Consider the following 19,765-nt stretch of genomic DNA (forward strand, 5'->3'; position numbering starts at 1 on the left):
TTTATCTGTAGCTGCATTCATATCAGATCACTACTGATAACTACTTGTCATTTAACTGTCTTCTATGATATCCCCACATCAGAAAACCCAGACTGTTGTGTGTTTTAAATTTTCTATGTTAAAATCTGTCACATGATTTTATCAGGAAAATAAAGCTTTTGGTGTAGAACAGCAAGAGGGCAACTAGTTTAAGAAAATCATTTTCACTATTGTAGTATGGAATGTCATATGAAGCCCAATGGAATTCACATCCACTTCTCAGCAAATCTATTTACCGGAAGGCAAACACACTTCATGCATGTTTACTCAACACGTCTGAATACTTGCAAAACCTCAGGGATGCACACGCAGGAGTCACCTGGGGCCACTGGAGAGTTTGAGTTCGACAAACCTCCTGCTGGGTTCCTGCTCTAAGCGAAGCTCATAAGTCCTCATGCACACAGGAGAGAAATCACACAAGCCCATGTACAGTGATTTGTCATGTGGATTTGTCTTTTTAATCTTCTGTCCTCATATTACATGTATTTGCATCAGTTGGATGTTCGAGATTTTATGTTGTACTCCAAGTAAATATGGTCTCTTTTGGGATTCTGTTCTTGGAGCCATTGGGCTAAATGAGGCTGCAGCTAATCTATTTACATTATTATATTTAAAGGTGGATCCTTGTTGTGTTTATCTCCATGCAGCACCTCAGTGCGGTAAGTATTTCCTTCTTGATTTCTTCATACACCAACCACCAGTTAAAAGGTGTTAATCAACAATTTAAATGCAGAAATATACTGCGAACAAAACTAAATATATGATCATAGTGTATGTTTTTCTGTTTTACGCAAAAACTTTTGTTAGCACCTTTGTTAGCAGGTTGTGCTAATGCAACACAATACATGTGTGCATTGTGAAGCTCATCGTGTTTAGTCTCTGTTGACAAGAAGCAAAAAGCATCAATAGGCCCCTGTTAATTAGTGTAAATGGTTGAATTGTGGGTAGACACATTTTTTGAATATAATGTAATCACTAACTACAGACTCACAACTTACCACTGAGTTAACCTTTTCCGACACAGCCAGAACCCCTGCGGTTTGGACTTTGAACAGAAATCTGAAATGCATCACGAAAACTTTAATTCCAGCCTAGCTTTTGCAAACATTGCTGCTGCTACAGTAACCAGGGATGAAGTTTGGGCCCATGTCACAAACAACTTAAAAAATGAAGCCAGGATATTCCTTAAACCAGACGCTCTCAGTCTTACTTCCCTCATGGGGTCACTGGGTGTACATGAACTTCTGTTTGTGTTTACGTCTCGCTGGTAAGTTCTCCCAGAAAAAAACAAAACCCTACTGGGGTTTGTGATGTATTTCAAAGCGAAATTCCTTCATGCACTTGACGCACCTGCAAACTGTATGTGCTGCTCCCTTTGTGTTTACAGTATTTGTCACCAAGTATAACATTTCCTGAAACTTTGCTGTATAATGCACAGGACTATTTGGTGTTTTTATAGTGTATAAATGTTTAATTCTGTGGAGCATTTGCTGGACTGACATTTTGGCTAAATATGAGTTACAAAAAAAATGTACAGTATAAAAAAACTAATAGATAATTGATAGAAGATCATTTGTTGTGATCTTATATTTAAATTAAATAAGTTAGGTAGTTAACTTTAAACCATCACTATTGTGATGCTGGGACAAAGATAAAAAGGGACACCAGTGAAGCAGTAATATTGACATCATGGCGATCTCAATGGCCTGTCCAGGACGCAGCTGCGTGCTGGGGTTTTTCTTGGTGACTGAGAAACAGTCACGATGTTTGGACCTGGAGAAAAAGAGGGACGGGCTTGTGTTCCAGATGTGCATCAGAATACAGTTTCCCCAGACTACACTCATCCAAATATTTGGAATACCTCTTGGAAATTATTTCCAAATATCGTGACATCTCCACACTGCAAAACTCCCACCACTCACCCACACACACATATCGGTGGGAACACTTGGCGTCTGGAAGTGTGATAGAACAGTGCTTTGTTTCACACTATCTAATCAGCACTGCTCAGTCTCCATGGGAAATGTGTTCATTCTTTAATTCTCAGAGCTGACTCTTAAAGTGGCAGATACTGGTGGGAAAAAAACTTATCTGTGCTTGCTCGATGTTCTTTAAACGCTTCCCATCATGGGTAACCCAGTAACGTTAAGTCCCAGTAAGGCCAGTGATTCATCTCTGTTTGTCGTTCCAGGGGGAGGTTGAGCTGCCATGTCAAGGTAGAAACTGCTCTGTATGTCGGTGTCATCCCGCGAAAGGTGCACGGGTATAAAAACTTTTCCTGTTACGTTTTTATATATTGGAAAATTATTCTCACTCAGGGACAATGTAGAGTATGTTTTACATTTTGTATTTGAATGTATGATCTCCCTTAGTTTCTTTATCTAATCGAGTGCTCACAGGTAAAGGCCATTTCATTCTGCCTGCACCAATGTTATTGCTAAAGTGTCAATAAAGTCTGATTGGATTTCTGTTGGTTCTTAAGAGAGATATAAAGCTGAGTAGCTGCAAAAAATGGAAAAGGGAATTATATATGAATAAGAGTATAAAAAAACTATCACATTCCATGATAGAGAATTTGCTACTTTTTGGTAATTATTCACTATAGGAAAATACATGTGCATGCAGCGTTAATGTGATGCTTTACAACTATTCACAACTAAAGTGATTAAAGCAGCAGCAAATTCTTTACAGTCTCACTCGCAGCAAGATTTTATGAGCATGACTTTCTTTTCCCAGGGGTCTCCAGGGAAGCCGGGGGATCAAGGCCCCCAGGGACCAATGGGGCCGTGGGGACTTCGAGGGCCACCTGGAGACAAAGGCAGGAGGGGAATAGAGGGATCACACGGCCCTGAGGGGCCCAAAGGAGACCGTGTTAGTGCAAATGTTCCTCTGCATGTTGCATTTCATTGTTGTATCTGAGACAGAACATGTTCATGGTCATCAAATTAAATCTACTTCAGTAAAACTTTTTAAAATAAATAAATTTAATATAAAACAGGAAATAGTGACTGATGCTCATATTCCTTTACATTTCAGGGCAAGATTGGTGCATCTGGTTTCCCTGGTAACGACGGCTCATTAGTAAGCAATCCACTGTAAACATGAATATAATGTGATCTCACTTAGTTTCAGTCTACACAGTAATTCCTTTGCCAAAGTCTCCACAGTTCAACATGGAGGTAACGTACTTCCGAATTATTTTCCCAGAACCTCTGTAAATAGGTTGTTGTAAGTAGTACCAAGTCGTTTAAGATTTTATCAAGATACAAGAATCAACAAGAGGTGGTGCAGTGATTTGAAGCATGTGTCTGTTGGGCCCTCTAGTGGACACATCGAGGCACACTGTAGATGTGGACCTCTTCACGGCCTAGTGCAGCTGCCTCTTCATCACATTACATCACATTCACTCACTTGGCAGATGCTCGGGGGACAAGGCTAAATGTGCAGTACATTAACAGAGCTGGAAGTAGGTACGAAGTGCTAAATCTAAGGAGTGGGAGATCAGAGAAAGAGGTGGTAGTTAGTCATGTTAGGGTGTGAGGAGAGGAGGTGCTCTCTGAAGAGATGAGTCCTCAAGAGGTTATTGAAGATAGATCAGGTTAGAAAACATTTGGCAGCTTATTCCATCATCAAGGAACTAAAAATGAGAATAGTCTGGACTGTGATCTTGATGTGGGCAGGGATGGTATTGACAAACAATTTTCCTTTGAGGATGGGGGAATGAATGAGCATGAACCTGTATGACAGAGTTCAAGTAGATGGGGGCACCACTTCATGACAACTCAATTTCAAGTTGCTTTACTTAACTGCTGTTATTACAAAGAACTTCATGACTTTAGTAATCTGCAATTATACTTCATCGCCGGAACTGTGCAATATCGTTCAGGGTCACCCTGGGGCAGGTGGAGAGTCTGGTTTGTCAGGACTGGATGGCTGTAATGGGACAATGGGGCGACCTGGAGTTCCTGGTACTCGTGGTTTGGACGGTCTGAACGGGCCGCCGGTGAGTTAACTTCAGTTAGTATGAACACCATGAATCTATGGACCCTCTGCCTTGACTCCAAACTGTTCACATTCATATCTTTATCTTTAGGCCCTTCACCAGGCGATAGTTTGAAGGCCACAGACTATCTGAGCATTGATGCTGAACACATGCTTCTCCTATTGGCCACGATTTCCCATATTAGCTGGCCACTTCCATCGTTATCATTCACCATGTCCCAAGGCAGAAATAGTCTCTAATTGCTTTAATGGACATAAAAAATAAATTCAGTTTACTCAGCAGGTCAGTAGAATATATTTGGATGGTAGAACAGAGAGATTGTCAGCATGAATAAGCAACAAGCAAATCTGTTGAGATGGTGGGGATTATGTAATCATGTTAAGAGTGTTTTTCCACATCGTCCAATACAAATCTTCAATTGGAAAGCGAATTATCACTTATAATATGTCTACCCTCTCCTGTTGTCAGGGATTACCTGGACTTAAAGGAGTTAAAGGAGAACCGTTGTATGGTGTTACCCTTCCTGGACTTCCTGTGAGTTCTTCGACACAAGAAAAGTGTACAATGTTTATTATATTAAACGATTTATAAAAATGTAGCATGTCTTTCTTCATGTCCCATCTTCTGCTGGTTTTACATTGCAGGGGGAGCGTGGCAGAGATGGAGAGCAGGGTCTACCTGTATGTTTTTAAAGCAGTAGTTCTGTACTATCACTATATTCTGATAAATAATGTATGGGTTAGATATTTGTAATCTTTCACTCTCTATCATACAGTTAAGTTGACTCATATGGTTTAACTCTTTTTGTTAAGGGAGGACGAGGAGTCATGGGACCTAAAGGCCATGATGGCTTCTCTGGTCTTCCTGGACCTGAGGTAAGAAAATACTTAACCAACTACAATGACTTAACTACAATATCTTATATAAGTGTTTACTGTTGCACAAACGCGCATATGAAGAGTATTTAGAGACACATTAGATCACAAATTTCCAGCAGTTACATTACAACAAATACATCTCTTTAAATGTGTGTGTGTGTTCCATACAGGGCTTGGTAGGATGTGAAGGTGTCAGAGGACCACCAGTGAGTCACAGGCTTCACAATCTTTGGCAGTGCATACTGTAACAAAAACAATCATTGCACATAATTCACACACAAAACCTTACTAAGCGTCCTGTTGTTGTGCAGGGAAACCCTGGTGGATCACTGGCAGGTGATAAAGGAGAAGATGTAAGAAAAACATATTGGCCTTTGGATGACTGAGGTGTTGTGCTGTGTGTGTGTTTGTGTTCCTGTATGTATACCTTTGTGAGGACCATTTTAAGCATTGACCCTACAAAGTGAGGACATTTTGACTGGTCCGCACTTTTTCAATAGGCTGTTTGAGGTTTAGGACTTGGGTTTAGGGTTAGGTTTAGAATGAGGTTTAGGCATTATGGGCTAGGGAATGTTTTATGTCTATGCGTGTCCTCACTAAGCAAGGAGTACAAACATGTGTGTGTCTGTGTGTGTGTGTGTGTGTGTGTTTGTGTGTGTGTCCATCAAAGAACACAGCCAATGTGCTAATTTTTTATCCAGGGTGATCAAGGTCCACCTGGGCTCCCAGGACCAGAGGAAATCATTGGATTTCCTCCTAACTTTCTTCCACTAAAAGGCTACAAGGTGAAGGCAAAAAGCTCCTTTTTATTTATAAAACACTGCTGAGTTTAAGACATCCTTTAAGACATATCCTATATGTAGAAGAAAAATCCAACTTTATTTGTTTCATGGCAACCCAGGCAATCATCAGGAAAAATAAATAATCTTCCATGCTCAAATTCTATATTTGACCAAACTAAGCGTGAACCTTGATGCTATACTTTCCTTTTTCTGCTTCTCAGGGAGACAGAGGTCTTCCTGGACCATGTGGAGCACAAGGCATTATGGTGAGTTCTATCCTGTATGTGACTACAGGTATGTTTCAAAGAGAGAAAATACATCTGAGTTTCTTTTTTTTTTTATCAGGGGGATAAAGGAGACTCTAACGGACAAAGATATAAAGGAGAGCAAGGAATCCCTGGATTTCTTGGACTTCCGGTAGGTGACGTAAAACCGAATGCCCCATGATTTAACATAAACAACATGCATACATATTATTCTTAACCTCGCTGTTTGTGCTCTATAGGGTCTTCCTGGTATTCCTGGTATAGATGGACAAAAAGGACCCCAGGTACATCTATCACATAATTCAGCCTTCACATGTGTTATAAACTTGGACAAGTTGATCAGGTTAAATACAATAGTGCATTTTCAGGGTGTCTATGGAGAGGAAGGACTTCCGGGTCTCATTGGAAGAGCTGGACCAAAGGTGAGTCTGGTCCAATTTCCAAAACAATTTGAACCAAATTTTTGTGTTGAGCTGTAAGCAGCTATAGGAGTGATATCCCTTGTCACCTTAAGATATCTGGCATGTTCTGTTTGAGGCTATGGTTTCCATCTCTGTCCTTGCATTCAACAGGGTTACCCGGGAGATCCAGGTCCTCCCGGCCCCGTTTACTTATATAATGGAAGTGATGCCAGAGGTGAGAACAAGTTGTATGAGCCATATGTTTGGTTTGGGTTTAAATTACGCAATACTCCTCCAAGCAGTGTGGGGTGTATCGTGATGCCAGGTTGGCCAGAGGTTATTCAGGTTCACGACAATCATCACTGTTGCTGAAGAAGAATTAGAAGAGAAAACGTTTTTGACTGTGCTCTGAAAGAAGTTGTTTTTGGTTATATGGCTTTACTTGTTTTTCAAAACCGTATTGAAAGTGACGGACACTGTGGTGAGCAAATAAACACCATGTGGAGAAAGACTAATCTATGTAACTGAGCACAAGTCTATGCCAGTGGCAGCTATATATTAGACACTACAGTAGTTAACTTCTCACTGGTTTAGCAGTATTCTATTTTATATATATATTTTCATTAGTAATTAAAAAATCATCTAGTTTGCATCTTTGATCCTTATTATTTTGAATAAAAATATAGTTTTTATAATTCTCAACACTGCCACTTTAGATGTAGATATACTGTCAAGCAGTTGCATAAACTATACTCTACTCAGACTCTAGGTTTTTACCAAAGAGGTTTGGACACTGTAAGTGGGTGTACTGACGGGGGTTGCAGCACACCCACTTCCAGTGGCCAACTGGGGTGCAACTGCAGGGAAAAAAGGTTTACTAGAAAAATCTGTCAAAATAAACATTTAATTTAATTTTGAGAGAAGCAAAACATTTCTGATTTATTTACCATTGCTCAGTAAATAAATGACCATTTGACACATATAAGGCATCTCTGACTAGTTCTGTGTGTGGTTCAGGAGCTAAAGGTGAACGTGGTTACCGAGGGTCATCTGGAATCCCAGGTGACATGGGGTACCCGGGGATGCGAGGACCTCCTGGCCAACCAGGGTTAACAGTATCAGGTCACATTTTAGCTTTCGTCTTGGCTCTCTAACTTTCAGGATGCTAATGTCCATTTTACCTCACAAAGAAACTGTCTTTTTTAAATCCTACCTCATTTAAAGTTTCACATTATCTCTCACACATTTCCAGAGGAGCCAGGCCTTCCTGGTCCACAGGGGCATCCCGGTCCAAAGGGTTATAAAGGACAACCAGGGGGTTATAACAATTTTGACATAAATCTGTTACCGGGACCAAAGGGAACTAAAGGACTCCCTGGACCCAAAGGTGGCAGAGGCCTCCCTGGTCGTCCAGGTATATATGAACTAAAGCGTTTCTTGAATGTGTGATCTTGCAAATAATATTTGATTATATGAACAAGTGATAGATTCTCAAATGTTCATTTAAATAAGGTTTTACCCTCTTATCTGTGTGTGTTTATGGTATGGCGTACTTGATGGCATCTGATTAGGATGTGGAGGTAAGTCTTTGTTTTTCCCAAAGAAGTTTACTTTTACTCAATTTATCATTCAAATCACTTTTAAATATCTTATTTATATTGGTCAATATTTTTGGTTGATCCGACAGATTACTACTGTGAGCCTGGTGTCCCAGGCGACCCTGGTGACCCAGGATTCAAGGGATCTCATGGAAAGAAAGGACACAAAGGAATCAAAGGTGAACTGTGACTGTTTGTGATCTGACAAGCAAAGGCTGTGTTACTGACATCTGGCAGAGTCATAAAATATAGTAAGCGGTTGTACATAACAACAATCTTCGATGAATGTACTGGAACAGAACCAAAACTGATTTATTATACTCCATATGATCATGTTTGTCTATGGGTGAGAATGTAATTACATTATATAAACATACTGCATTATAGTTACACATTTTTGCCCTCCCTTTTTCGAACGGGATGTCCAGGGGATTGTGAATGTAAGTATGTTGAGGGAAGCATAGGCCTGCCTGGTCCACCTGGTTATCCAGGATCTCCAGGGTTTCCAGGAGCTCAAGGACTCATTGGGGACCCAGGTCTAAAGGGAGATGAGGGTGCGAGAGGACCATGTGTAAGGATAATATGACTCTGCCTAAATTAATAAAAGTTTTTTTTCTCAAAATCTTAACTTCATAGCAACAGTTTCGTGTTTTGACTCTTTTTCTATGTAGGGCTTTCAAGGAATTCCTGGTTTTAAAGGAAACAAGGGGCCGAAAGGTGACTCTTTTGTGGCAAGTGGTAAAGGTAAGCTCCCACTGAAGGTAAAACTCTAGCATACACAGCGCTATATAAGCAAGGTTTTGTGTTAAAGATGTTTTAAATAGCAAAACATTCATCCTCTGAGGGGATTCTCAAGATTTTCTAAAATGTTTCATGTTCCAAAAACAATAGCAAAGCAATCCAATTGCAGACTGGTATAAAAAGTAAGCTGTATTTGACTGTTACATTGTACTTGTGGTGAAAATGAGAATGATAAAACAGACTTCTCTTTTGTAAATGTCCATACCTTGGGTTTTTAAACATTTCGCGCCTAATACGTATTGTTTCTTTTTGTTGTTGGAAGGTGTCCATGGTGACAGAGGATTTCCTGGAAATACTGGTCCTCCTGGAGCAGCAGGTAGGCCAGGACAGGATGGCCTCCCTGGCCCCACAGGAGACCCTGGACCACAAGTAAGTGTGTCCATTTTAAGTTGAAAGAATGTATGATTAAAATTGTTACCACATAATAACATGCTACAATCATTTTTTAAGGGTTCTGGATATCCAGGATTACCTGGTACCAAAGGTGACCCTGGTGTTGTTGGACCCAAAGGTTTTCCAGGGATTGTAGGCCCCAAAGGACCTGGTTTTCCAGGCCCTACGGGGGCCCCAGGACCCAAAGGAGATTATGGTTATCCTGGCACCCCAGGAGTTAGTGGCAGACCAGGACCTCCAGGTCAGAGACTCAGTTAAATTGAAAGATTCTCAGTCGGGTTTATTACTCCCCCACCTGTCCCAAAGTCAGGTGTAAAATACTAATGATTGTGTTTGTGTCATCAGGTGAAATTGACAATTGCTGTCATGAAGAAGCGTTTGGATCACCTGGTCTAAAGGGTGAGCCAGGCTCCCCAGGTAAGTCTTACAACTTTGAGACATAAAATATGATGATAATGATAAATATAATGATAATGATAAACCAAATCAGTTCTCTGTCTATTGGTTTGACTTTTCTAAAGTTTGCAGAATAAGATCATCCCTACAGTTACTACCAAGTGCTTTCCTGAAAGCCAGTAGCTCAAAAGTCGATGGCAAAATTTATTTGCCATACTAAGCCTGCATTTATCATCAGCGTTGTTTTGACATTTTCGGTTCACGATGCAATTCAATGTTATTTTCATTTTGTGCCTTATAGGAATTCCAGGTGAGCCAGGAATACATGGTCTCCAGGGAGTTACAGGACACCTTGGCCTTAAAGGATTGAGAGGAGATGACGGTGGAACTGTAGGGGTTGGACTGCCAGGTAATGACTCTACAATTTCAAATTAAAATTGTGCAGGATTTTTTTAAGGTATTTTCTGGAAGACCCAGGTTCAATGTTTTGGATCATCGAGGAACAAGTTACAAATTATACAAATCAGAGGGCTGTTTGTGTGCTTATGTCTTTCTTACTTGTAAAAGGACCTACAGGTTTAAACGGGGATCCAGGTGAACCTGGTCCCTGGGGGATTAAGCTGGATGGCCCTCCAGGCATTCCGGGGATACCAGGACTCCCAGGCAGAAAGGGTACAACAGGAGACATTCTCTCTGTCTCTCCTGGTGTTATTGGCCCAGCTGGCCAACCTGGGGTTATTGGGACAAAAGGACCTCGTGGCTTCCCTGGAAACCCTGGGTCTCCAGGTAAATTGGTTTGATTTAGGTGAACACAATAAACTGCTTAACAGATTTGGCTTTAGATAAATGTGAACTTTATTACAGAAAAAAACAAGTAAATACAATAAAGTACTAGGAGTGTACTTCCTTTTCTTTATGTATATTTAAAAACATTTGACTATTGCTGCTATGGAATCACAGGCATACATGGCAGACCTGGACAACCAGGCCACAAAGGAGAGCCAGGAGTCAGTGGTGACCCTGGTGCAACAGGGCCCCAAGGTCCACCTTGTACTGTATGTGAACTGTATGGACTCCCAGGCCCTCCAGGCCCTCCAGGGAACTCTGGACAGAGAGGAATACCAGGTGATAAGACAGCACTAGACAGCTTGATGGATTGAGTGTCCATTACAATTTCTGTTGAGACTAAAACTGGCTTACAATAATGCATATTTTCCTTTGTAACCATCAAACAATCCATTGACATATTTTCTCATTGAGTTTTATGATGTTACATACAGGCTACCTTGCTCAGAAGGGTTTGAAGGGAGATAAGGGTCCACCTGGTCATGGACCGAGGGGTCTTAAAGGATCTCCTGGCCTCCCTGGTTTGCCAGGCTCACCTGGACGCAGCGGCACCATTGGCCTTTCAGGAGATAATGGGATCGACGGCTGGCCAGGGACAAAGGGTGAGGCAGTTATAAAAGTAATTGTTAAAAGCTTGAGTTTCTTAGACTTAAGGGATAGTTCACCCAGAAATGAAAAGTCACTCATTATCTACTCACCACTATGATAATGGAGGGGAGATAGATTGATAGATAGATAGATGGATACTTTATTAATCCCGAGGGAAATTCAGATCATCCAGTAGCTTGTACATTTAACACATCACTGACACACATACATAAATCACATACATCAAATACGGAGAGCATATTTATAGATACAGGAATGGAATGCAATGATGTGATTGTGTCAGTGTCCAGTAGGAAAGTATTCTTGTGCTGCTGGAGTGGAAAGTACAAAAAAATATAAACTGTATATATAATATAGAAAGAGCAGAAATATATATATATATATATAAATATATATATATAAATATATAGGAATATCAATCAATCACTCAATTAATCAAATTTGACTTGTATAGCCCATATTCACAAGTTACAATTTGTCCCATAGGGCTTTAACAGGGCATGACACCCTCTGTCCTTAACCCTCAGCAAGAGTAAGGAAAAACTATGCAAAAAAACCTTTAACAGGGTAAAAATACATAGAAACCTCAGAGAGAGCCACATGTGAGGGATCCCTCTCCCAGGACGGACAGAAGTGCAATAGTTGCCACCAATATGGTCGACTCATGCCGGGAAGATCTCTCCCCCCCCCACTCTCCCTCTGTGTGGCGTTATGAAGCTTAATGGCCCTGGGGACAAAGGACCTCCTCAGCCTTTCAGATGAGCATGACAGTCACAGGAGTCTGCCACTGAATAAGCTCCTCTGTCCTATGAGAGTTTTGTGAAGTGGGTGGTGCTCATTGTCCAGGATAGTCCGCAACCTACTCAGGGTCCTACTCTCTAACACTGTTGTGAGGCAGTCCAGTTCAGAGCCAACAACAGCTCCCGCCTTCCTCACTAGCCTATCCAGTCGCCCTGCATCCCTCTTCTTTATGCTGCCTCCCCAGCAAACAACAGCATAGAAAAGGACGCTGTCAACAACAGACTGGTAGAACATGCGCAGGAGTTTGTTGCAGATGTTAAACCACCTCAACCTCCTCAGGAAGTAGAGCCGGCTCTGACCCTTTTAGTAGATTGCATCCACATTTGCTGACCAGTCCAGTTTATTGTCCAAATGGACTCCTAAATATTTGAAGGTGTTGACCAGCTCCACACTAACCCCCTCGATGGGGACTGGGAGCAGAGGAGGCTGAGATCTCCTAAAGTCCACCACCATCTCCTTGGTCTTAGTGGTGTTCAGCTGCAGGTTGTTGTGTGTACACCACTGCACAAAGTTATCCACCTGGCTTCTGTACTCCCCCTCCTGGCCATCTCTGATACATCCCACAATAGCAGAGTCGTCAGAGAACTTCTGGATGTGGCATGACTCCGAGTTGTAGTTGAAGTAAGATGTGTACAGGGTGAACAGGACTGGTGAGAGCACAGTCCCCTGTGGAGCGCCGGTGCTGCACAAAGACTGACGAACTGTGGTCTCTCTGTCAGGTAGTCAGTGATCCAGGATACCAGGTGGACGTTCACACCTGGTAGCACCCTGAGTAGGTTGCAGAGGGTGAAGTGTTGAGTCCACAAAACACCTAAGGAGTCTCAGGGGTAAACAGTGTTAGAGCAGAATCCAATACAAATGAAGTAACTGGAGACCAAATCTTCAGACATAATAAAACAACAGGAAAAACAGAACATACCTCATAACTGCTGGTGTAGTGTCATCCAAGTATCCGCAAGCCAGACACTCATATTCAACTCGAAACCGCATCATTTACACTGTGTCTTAAGCCTTAATTGTCCACCAAAAGTGGCTTAGCTGCCGGACGTTAGCAGGTCCGACGGTCCCTAATCGCTCCTCCTCAGAAAATATCAGTGGACATTTAGGCCTAAAACACAGTGTAAATGACCTCATTTTGAGTCGCATATGAATGCCGGGGCTTGCGGACACTTCTGGGTGAACTATCCCTTTAAAGTCATGCTACTTATTTTGAAAGATTAAACCAAAGAAAAAAAACAGGTGCCGTTGTTGAGCATAATATCTGACCACCGTGTGGTGGATGTGTTACAGACCTACTGACCTCATAGAGTTCATATCTGAATTTAATCAAAACTCCCACGAGGAACTCTGCACTGAAATCAATGGTATATCAACAATGCAATGCATGTAAATTAGATTGCTATGGTTGAAATTATTTTCCTTTAAATACATCTAGGTAAAATTGGCTACCCTGGTAAGGCCGGAGCAAGCGGACGACCTGGTCGTCTTGGACCTCCAGGACCCAGAGGTAAACAGGGAGAAATAGGCTTTACTGGTCAACCAGGTGACAAAGGAGACCAAGGACTGCCGGGTAATAAAGGTAAGTGTCTGTTGCAGTCCACTTGGCCTTGACCCAATTGTCTTTTTAAATAGACGGTCTGTAAAAAGATTACAGTCATGGCTATACAGCCTCAACACTGGGTAAGGAGGATTGTGGTAGACAAACATACAACATAATCTGTGTTATTGAGTTTCACTTTGAATTTAATTTATACAGCAGACATGCATTTAATCAGAGTTGTGATCAATCCAGGTTTACAAGGTCTCCCAGGATTACCAGGCCCATCAGGACTTGTGAATATGACTGAAGGCCCATCAGGACTTTCAGGAAGGAGGGGACAACCAGGCCAACAAGGACTTGGAGGCACGTATACATGTTTTTTAAAAATATGTTATATTGTTTCTTTAATTTACATGAACAGTATATCAATTTAGAAGACTAACATACAGATTGTGACCTTTGTGCCAGAGATTGTATCCTTTCTGAATAGTGTTGTCACTTACAGGCTTGAAGGGTATAAGGGGAATACCAGGTGACTCGGGGCCTGAGGGATGGCTTGGTCCACCAGGGCTTAAGGGCAGTGTTGGTGTTCCAGGCAGGGGAGGAATCCCGGGACCTCCTGGGCACCCTGGAATCAAAGGTTTCCCTGGTCCAAGGGGAAATACAGGACATGTTGGAGATCCGGTACACATTAAACTAAATTTATGTCTTTTAAGGCAAGTTTTTAGTATCTCTCCAGTCTATACCCCAAAAACCCTATACAGTCACAGAGGAGGGAAACCAGAAAAGACAGTACATTAAGTAAAATATACACATAAGGAAAGCTTCAAAATAAAACAGGAATCTAAAAATCCAAAATATATAAAAACAACACGATTACAAATCACGTTAACAAATCCAAGCTGAATATCAAAATATAATAATACTACCAATTCAAAGGTTATTTTTTACCAATAAAATGTCCAATGATAAATCAAGACTTTCAAATGGTGCACAACAGTCTCTTCAAAGGTACAGCATGGGGGCAGAATCATGGCACATTCCAGCCGTTTGGTAAAACCTTATTGTTTTTACTTTTGAGGCACAACTCAAGTTAAACCAGGTCTGTGATCCCTTCTACCTCATCATGTTACATACCGTATTGGACCTCCTTACTTGTGTATTTGCACAATCTTAAGTATTTTAAAATGTTTTTTTTTATGTTACAATCCCATAGAGTCTTCGATAGTGAATAGGCATTTTACAGTTTTGCAAATTATTGCATATTTTATTCTCAAAAATAAATAAATATATAACAACATATTTTGGGAGGAACTTGTGGTGCTGCTATCTGCAGTATCTAGTGGATGGCTACAGTATCTTTCTACTTTTTAGTGTGGTCATTTGTCAGACTCAGATATGATGAAATATTGTTGGAATATTATGCTCAATACAGATGAAATGTAATTGAATTTGCTGATTATCTTTTACAGGGAGATCCGGGGCATAGAGGGAGTATAGGCATACAAGGGATACAGGGATTGCCTGGTGCCAAGGGTCAGTAACACTGGATAAGTTGTTTATTAATACTGGTAAATATCTTCTCAGTTGAAAAAAAATGCATATTATGATAAATGCAGATCGACCTGTAGGTATATAGCAAAATAAAGACAAATCTCTTGTATGAGCTCATACATTTGTTATTCAGCTGGACTGAACTTGATGATCTAAGTCTGTTCCAGGTGAGCCAGGAAAGTCAATTGGACAACCTGGTCCACCCGGACCCAGAGGACTGCCAGGGGATAATGGACTGAATGGTGAGTTAAGACAAATCTACATGTTGAAGAAGAAATACAAACATTTTAAAATTCTTTAAGGAGGTTTGACAGTTTCATAGACTATATGCTTGAGTGGATGTAAACAGGAAATACATTCACCTCCACAAAATGATTTCCTCAAGCACACAGGGGGAGTCCAGGTGATTCAGGTGACCCAGGACCCAGGGGAAGGCCAGGACAGACTGGACAACCAGGCATTCCTGGGGAACCAGGAAAACTCGGAGGATTAGGTGATTTCCTGTGAACTGACGTACTATAGCAAACATTTAAAGTAAATTAAGGTACACTGATGAGGTCTTTCTTTTACATGGGAAAGCTAACTCATGAGTCAAGTACGAAGTCCATCAGAAAAAAATAAAAACCAAGAACATGTGCCAGTAACCAGGATGTCTGTCCTTCCATGATTTAATTATCACTTACAATTTGATTATAACAGAATTGGGCGTTATTAAATGATAAGTGAATAAAACCAGCTGCGGTTTCCAATAACATCCTGTCAAGAATTAGGATTCTTAAAAATTCTGATTTGCTCTCCTAGGAATTGAAACCATTCTTACACATTTTAATTTCCCTTAGGAAATTTGAAATCTGTGCTTAAGGTACATTGTTTAGTGCATGTGTATTTGTGTGCGTATGTGTGTGTTAATGTGTGTGTATGTGTGTGTGTGTGTGTGTGTGTGTAGGCGTCCCTGGGCCTCGTGGCACATCTGGCCATCAAGGGTTTCCAGGTATTCCAGGCGATCAAGGAGGTCTCGGCCCACCAGGTCCAACTGGCCCAAGTGGGCCTCAAGGTACTAGCATAATATCTCTTGTTTCATGCACACACACACACACACACACACACACACACAAACTGTACTTATTTTTCTGAAGATACACAAAGAATTGGATAAAACACACTGCAAACAAAAGTTGCATTTGTATGCTGAGGATACTTCTTATATTGCATTGTGATCTTATGTCAGGGCCCCCTGGACCACCAGGTCTGAATGGATTGGATGGACTTAGAGGTCCAAAAGGGTTTAGGGGAGCAAGTGGTAAGCATTTTTTTTAAGCTGAGCAATTATCCATTTGCATGTCTCTTATGGTGGTTGGCTTTCATTTTTCTCAACATTAAAATAAACTGCATATTTAGGACTTTCAAACTGCCTTAAATAGGAATACTGAACTTGTGAATTTAGTGATTGGTCATTTCATCCTAAAAAAGTGAAACTAGAGTCATTACATCGACTTTGTGAGGACATGCAACAGTGTAACACTGAGTCTAATAAATCACTTCAAGGCCAAGATATCCCTGGCCCACAAGGACTAGATGGTTTTCCTGGAGTCAAAGGTCTGAAGGGCCATCAAGGACCCCCAGGAGTCACCTATCCTGGGCCTAAAGGTCGGACGGGCCCACCTGGTGACACAGGTATGATATATATTATTATCATCACTTTTTCAGTACTGTAAGTCGGCTTAAAATATCAAAATGATTTGATTTGTTACCATGCAATAGTCTGTTCTGGTTTCTCAGATTTAATGGCCCCCTCTTTTCTGTTAATCACTCTCCATTGTTAAGTGTGGCACGTGCTCCATTCCTCTACATATTCAGTGAGAAAAGGAATAAAAGTTTTAGATTTCTGTTCTCAGGTCTTCCAGGCTTCCCTGGCGAAGCTGGATACCCTGGCACAGAATGCGACACACCTTCACCGGGACCCCATGGAGATGTAGGATATGAAGGACCTACAGGGCTCCCAGGTGTGTGTGAATATTGTTGTTCCTGTCGTCAAGTTGTGTGGACAACTTGAAGAAAAGAACATTGTGTGCAGCCTGTCTACATCTGGGACTTTTGTATTGGGTTGGTAGGTCTTCCAGGGGAACCAGGCCCTCCAGGCAGCAGCACATCCTCCTTTGGAGATCGAGGACCGATTGGCCCCCCAGGGTTAACAGGCTGTAAGGGAGCCATGGGCCACCGAGGGCCTCCTGGATCTCACAACAATCCAGGCTTTATCGGTCCAAAAGGTACATCCTATACTGCTGCCATCACTTACGAAGAAGGTGAATGATTTCTAAATGCTGCTGCACTCTGACAGGTGAGAGAGGTCCCAATGGTCCCAGAGGTGCTCAAGGACCCAAAGGTCAGCAAGGTTTCCCTGGGCCACGGGGCCCTAAGGGAAAAACGGGTCCAGCTGGAAATAGTGGTGAGTGAGATGCCCAGTAGGTAAAAGGGATACAAATAACTTTCTAGAGGTATTTTTTTTACTGCTATTATTTCATAAACAATCCTCACCGACTGAAAGACATGTTATTGCAGTGCATCTGGTGATTAGTGAACTGTGTTTTTACCAGGCGTCAGAGGAGCTCCTGGTGATTCCATCAGTGGACGAGTAGGGGTGGCTCCTCCCGGACTTCTAGGACCAATTGGTCCCCCCGGATCTCGGGGATTCCCTGGTGATGTCGGTCCTCCTGGGGGTCCAGGACGTAAAGGCAAGACATTCTTAATATATTCTCTGTGTTGATAAATTTGTACACTTTCTGTCCGAATTGATATGTACTGTGCAATTCTCAGTTGTTGCATGTTTGTGTGTTAATTGTTCTTGTTTGACTGTGTGTTCCAGGAGAGAAGGGTTCTGCAGGCTCCATGGGCGGCCCTGGTCTACCGGGTCCTGCTGGTCCTAATGGCTATGTTGGAGACCCAGGTGAAGTCGGTCAGCAAGGATTCATTGGACCACAAGGTGAAAAATTTGAGTTTATGTATAAATGATAAAAATGTGACCATTCATGGCCTCCATTAAATCCCTAATTTATTATCTTCTTTGTCTTGTCCTTTTATCCTCCAGGTGTTTCAGGCCCACCTGGTGAACAAGGTCCACCAGGTCACAGGAGGACATCCAGGTCAGGCTTCCTCTTGGTTGTCCACAGCCAGTCAGTGCAGGTGCCTCAGTGCCCTGAAGGCAGCAGTCAGCTTTGGGTGGGCTACAGTCTGGTGTACCTAGAGGGACAAGAGAAGGCTCACACACAAGACCTGGGTAAGTGTCTGCATAAAGTGATCGTTTTGTTGATGTCTCTGAGTTTATTCACACACAATTTTTTTTAATTTATTCTCTTTTCCCTGTAGGCCAGGCTGGCTCCTGCCTCCCTGTTTTCTCTACCATGCCTTTCTCCTACTGCAACACAGCTGCCTGTCACTACGCCGGCCGCAATGACAAATCCTATTGGCTCTCCACCACTGCTCCCATACCCATGATGCCACTATTCGGCCAGGAGATTAGCTCCCACATCAGCCGCTGTGCAGTGTGTGAGACGGTGTCACTTGCAGTGGCTTTCCATAGCCAGGATCACATGGTTCCTGCATGCCCACCTGGCTGGAGGAGTCTGTGGAAGGGCTTCTCTTTCCTCCTGGTGAGTGCAAAACAAAAGTGAGTGGATGAAAGAAAATGTTACACCCTGAACGTCCTCTGTCTTCCTGTCCTCAGCACACAGGGGAAGGTGTTAATGGTGGTGGCCAGTCTCTGACCTCCTCCGGCAGCTGCCTCAAGGATTTCAGAACTCACCCCTTCATAGAATGCCAGGGCGAGCGAGGCTCCTGTCACTACTTCGCCAACCTATACAGCTTTTGGCTGACTACTGTGAGTGAGACAGAGCAGTTCATCATCCCGAGACCGGGCACCATCAAAGCAGCTGACAAACAGCGACACAAGGCCAGCCAGTGTCATGTCTGCCTCAGACGGATATAAATGTCAACTCACATCACTTTTAACTGTTACTCTAAGCGTTTCAATTTTCAAAACCTAATTCTGATTTCCACTCAGGGCCACATTTATGTTACATTTACTGGCAGAAATGTACCTTCATCTGAACAGCTATTTTATACTTTTATATTTCCTGTCATTGTTTTGAATGAGGTGCTATTTCTAATTGAATCATCAATCATCTTGTTGCTGTACTGTATTCGTGCACATTTCCAGATTAGTGTGGAAATCATAAGTAAAGCATTCGTGAGGAGAAATGTTCAAAACGCTGTCGTCCTTTATCTTAGTTCTGCTCCTCAAATAAAATGTTTTTCTAAAAGTCATCCAGAGTTCAGCAACTATGACAGTTGAAAATATGACAACCTACATGCAAAACCCCCAAGGTGTGAGGAAAATTAATAATTTCTTCAGGATAGAGGTCTTTTTTCCATAGTGGGTTTCAAGTTCATATTTATTTATTTCTCTCAACAGAACCCATGTGACAATCAGAATACAGTACTTATTTCCTCAAACATTTTTTTTTCTTCATTTTTTTATATTACGCGAAACAAGAGAACACTCAGTGCAATAGGACAGAGGACTCTGACAGTGCGGTGCTCTCTCTACCTTTTCACAGTGCACATTTATAAACACAAAAAGATTGTACATCATCATTATTACATTTCCAACCTCCACCCACCAACACCATGGATAGGGCAAAGTGAATGTCTTAAAACAATCATTTGTAAAGATTCAACTTGCATACAGTGTAGCTTGGCACACGAACACAGACATGCACAGCTCTCTCCCACACACACACACACACACACACACACACACGCCCATTCGCACAACACAGAGGGACCTCTGTACTATGATTCT

At 41.9% G+C, this 19,765-nt stretch overlaps 2 protein-coding genes across 2 annotated transcripts; both read left to right on the plus strand.

Moving 5' to 3' along the window:
• The first annotated feature begins 1,728 nt into the window (after positions 1-1,728).
• On the plus strand, positions 1,729-10,700 carry LOC128454550 (collagen alpha-4(IV) chain-like). The gene is made up of 22 exons (XM_053437970.1): positions 1,729-1,847; positions 2,231-2,294; positions 2,776-2,910; positions 3,076-3,134; positions 4,511-4,576; positions 4,687-4,746; positions 4,855-4,917; positions 5,924-5,968; positions 6,048-6,119; positions 6,208-6,226; positions 6,337-6,390; positions 6,541-6,604; positions 7,387-7,484; positions 7,624-7,657; positions 8,432-8,538; positions 8,639-8,711; positions 9,031-9,137; positions 9,219-9,402; positions 9,507-9,578; positions 9,859-9,947; positions 10,152-10,343; positions 10,518-10,700. The coding sequence occupies exons 1-22, from the start codon at positions 1,729-1,731 to the stop codon at positions 10,698-10,700; spliced, it is 1,959 nt and encodes a 652-aa protein (XP_053293945.1).
• A 5,712-nt stretch (positions 10,701-16,412) lies between these two features.
• On the plus strand, positions 16,413-18,889 carry LOC128454551 (collagen alpha-4(IV) chain-like). Its single transcript, XM_053437971.1, has 9 exons — positions 16,413-16,581; positions 16,803-16,910; positions 17,019-17,174; positions 17,246-17,353; positions 17,502-17,639; positions 17,771-17,887; positions 18,002-18,181; positions 18,271-18,554; positions 18,629-18,889. The coding sequence occupies exons 1-9, from the start codon at positions 16,413-16,415 to the stop codon at positions 18,887-18,889; spliced, it is 1,521 nt and encodes a 506-aa protein (XP_053293946.1).
• Positions 18,890-19,765: the final 876 nt, after the last annotated feature.

This window comes from Pleuronectes platessa, chromosome 13, assembly GCF_947347685.1.
Source record: "Pleuronectes platessa chromosome 13, fPlePla1.1, whole genome shotgun sequence".
Classification (NCBI taxonomy): Eukaryota; Metazoa; Chordata; class Actinopteri; order Pleuronectiformes; family Pleuronectidae; genus Pleuronectes; species Pleuronectes platessa.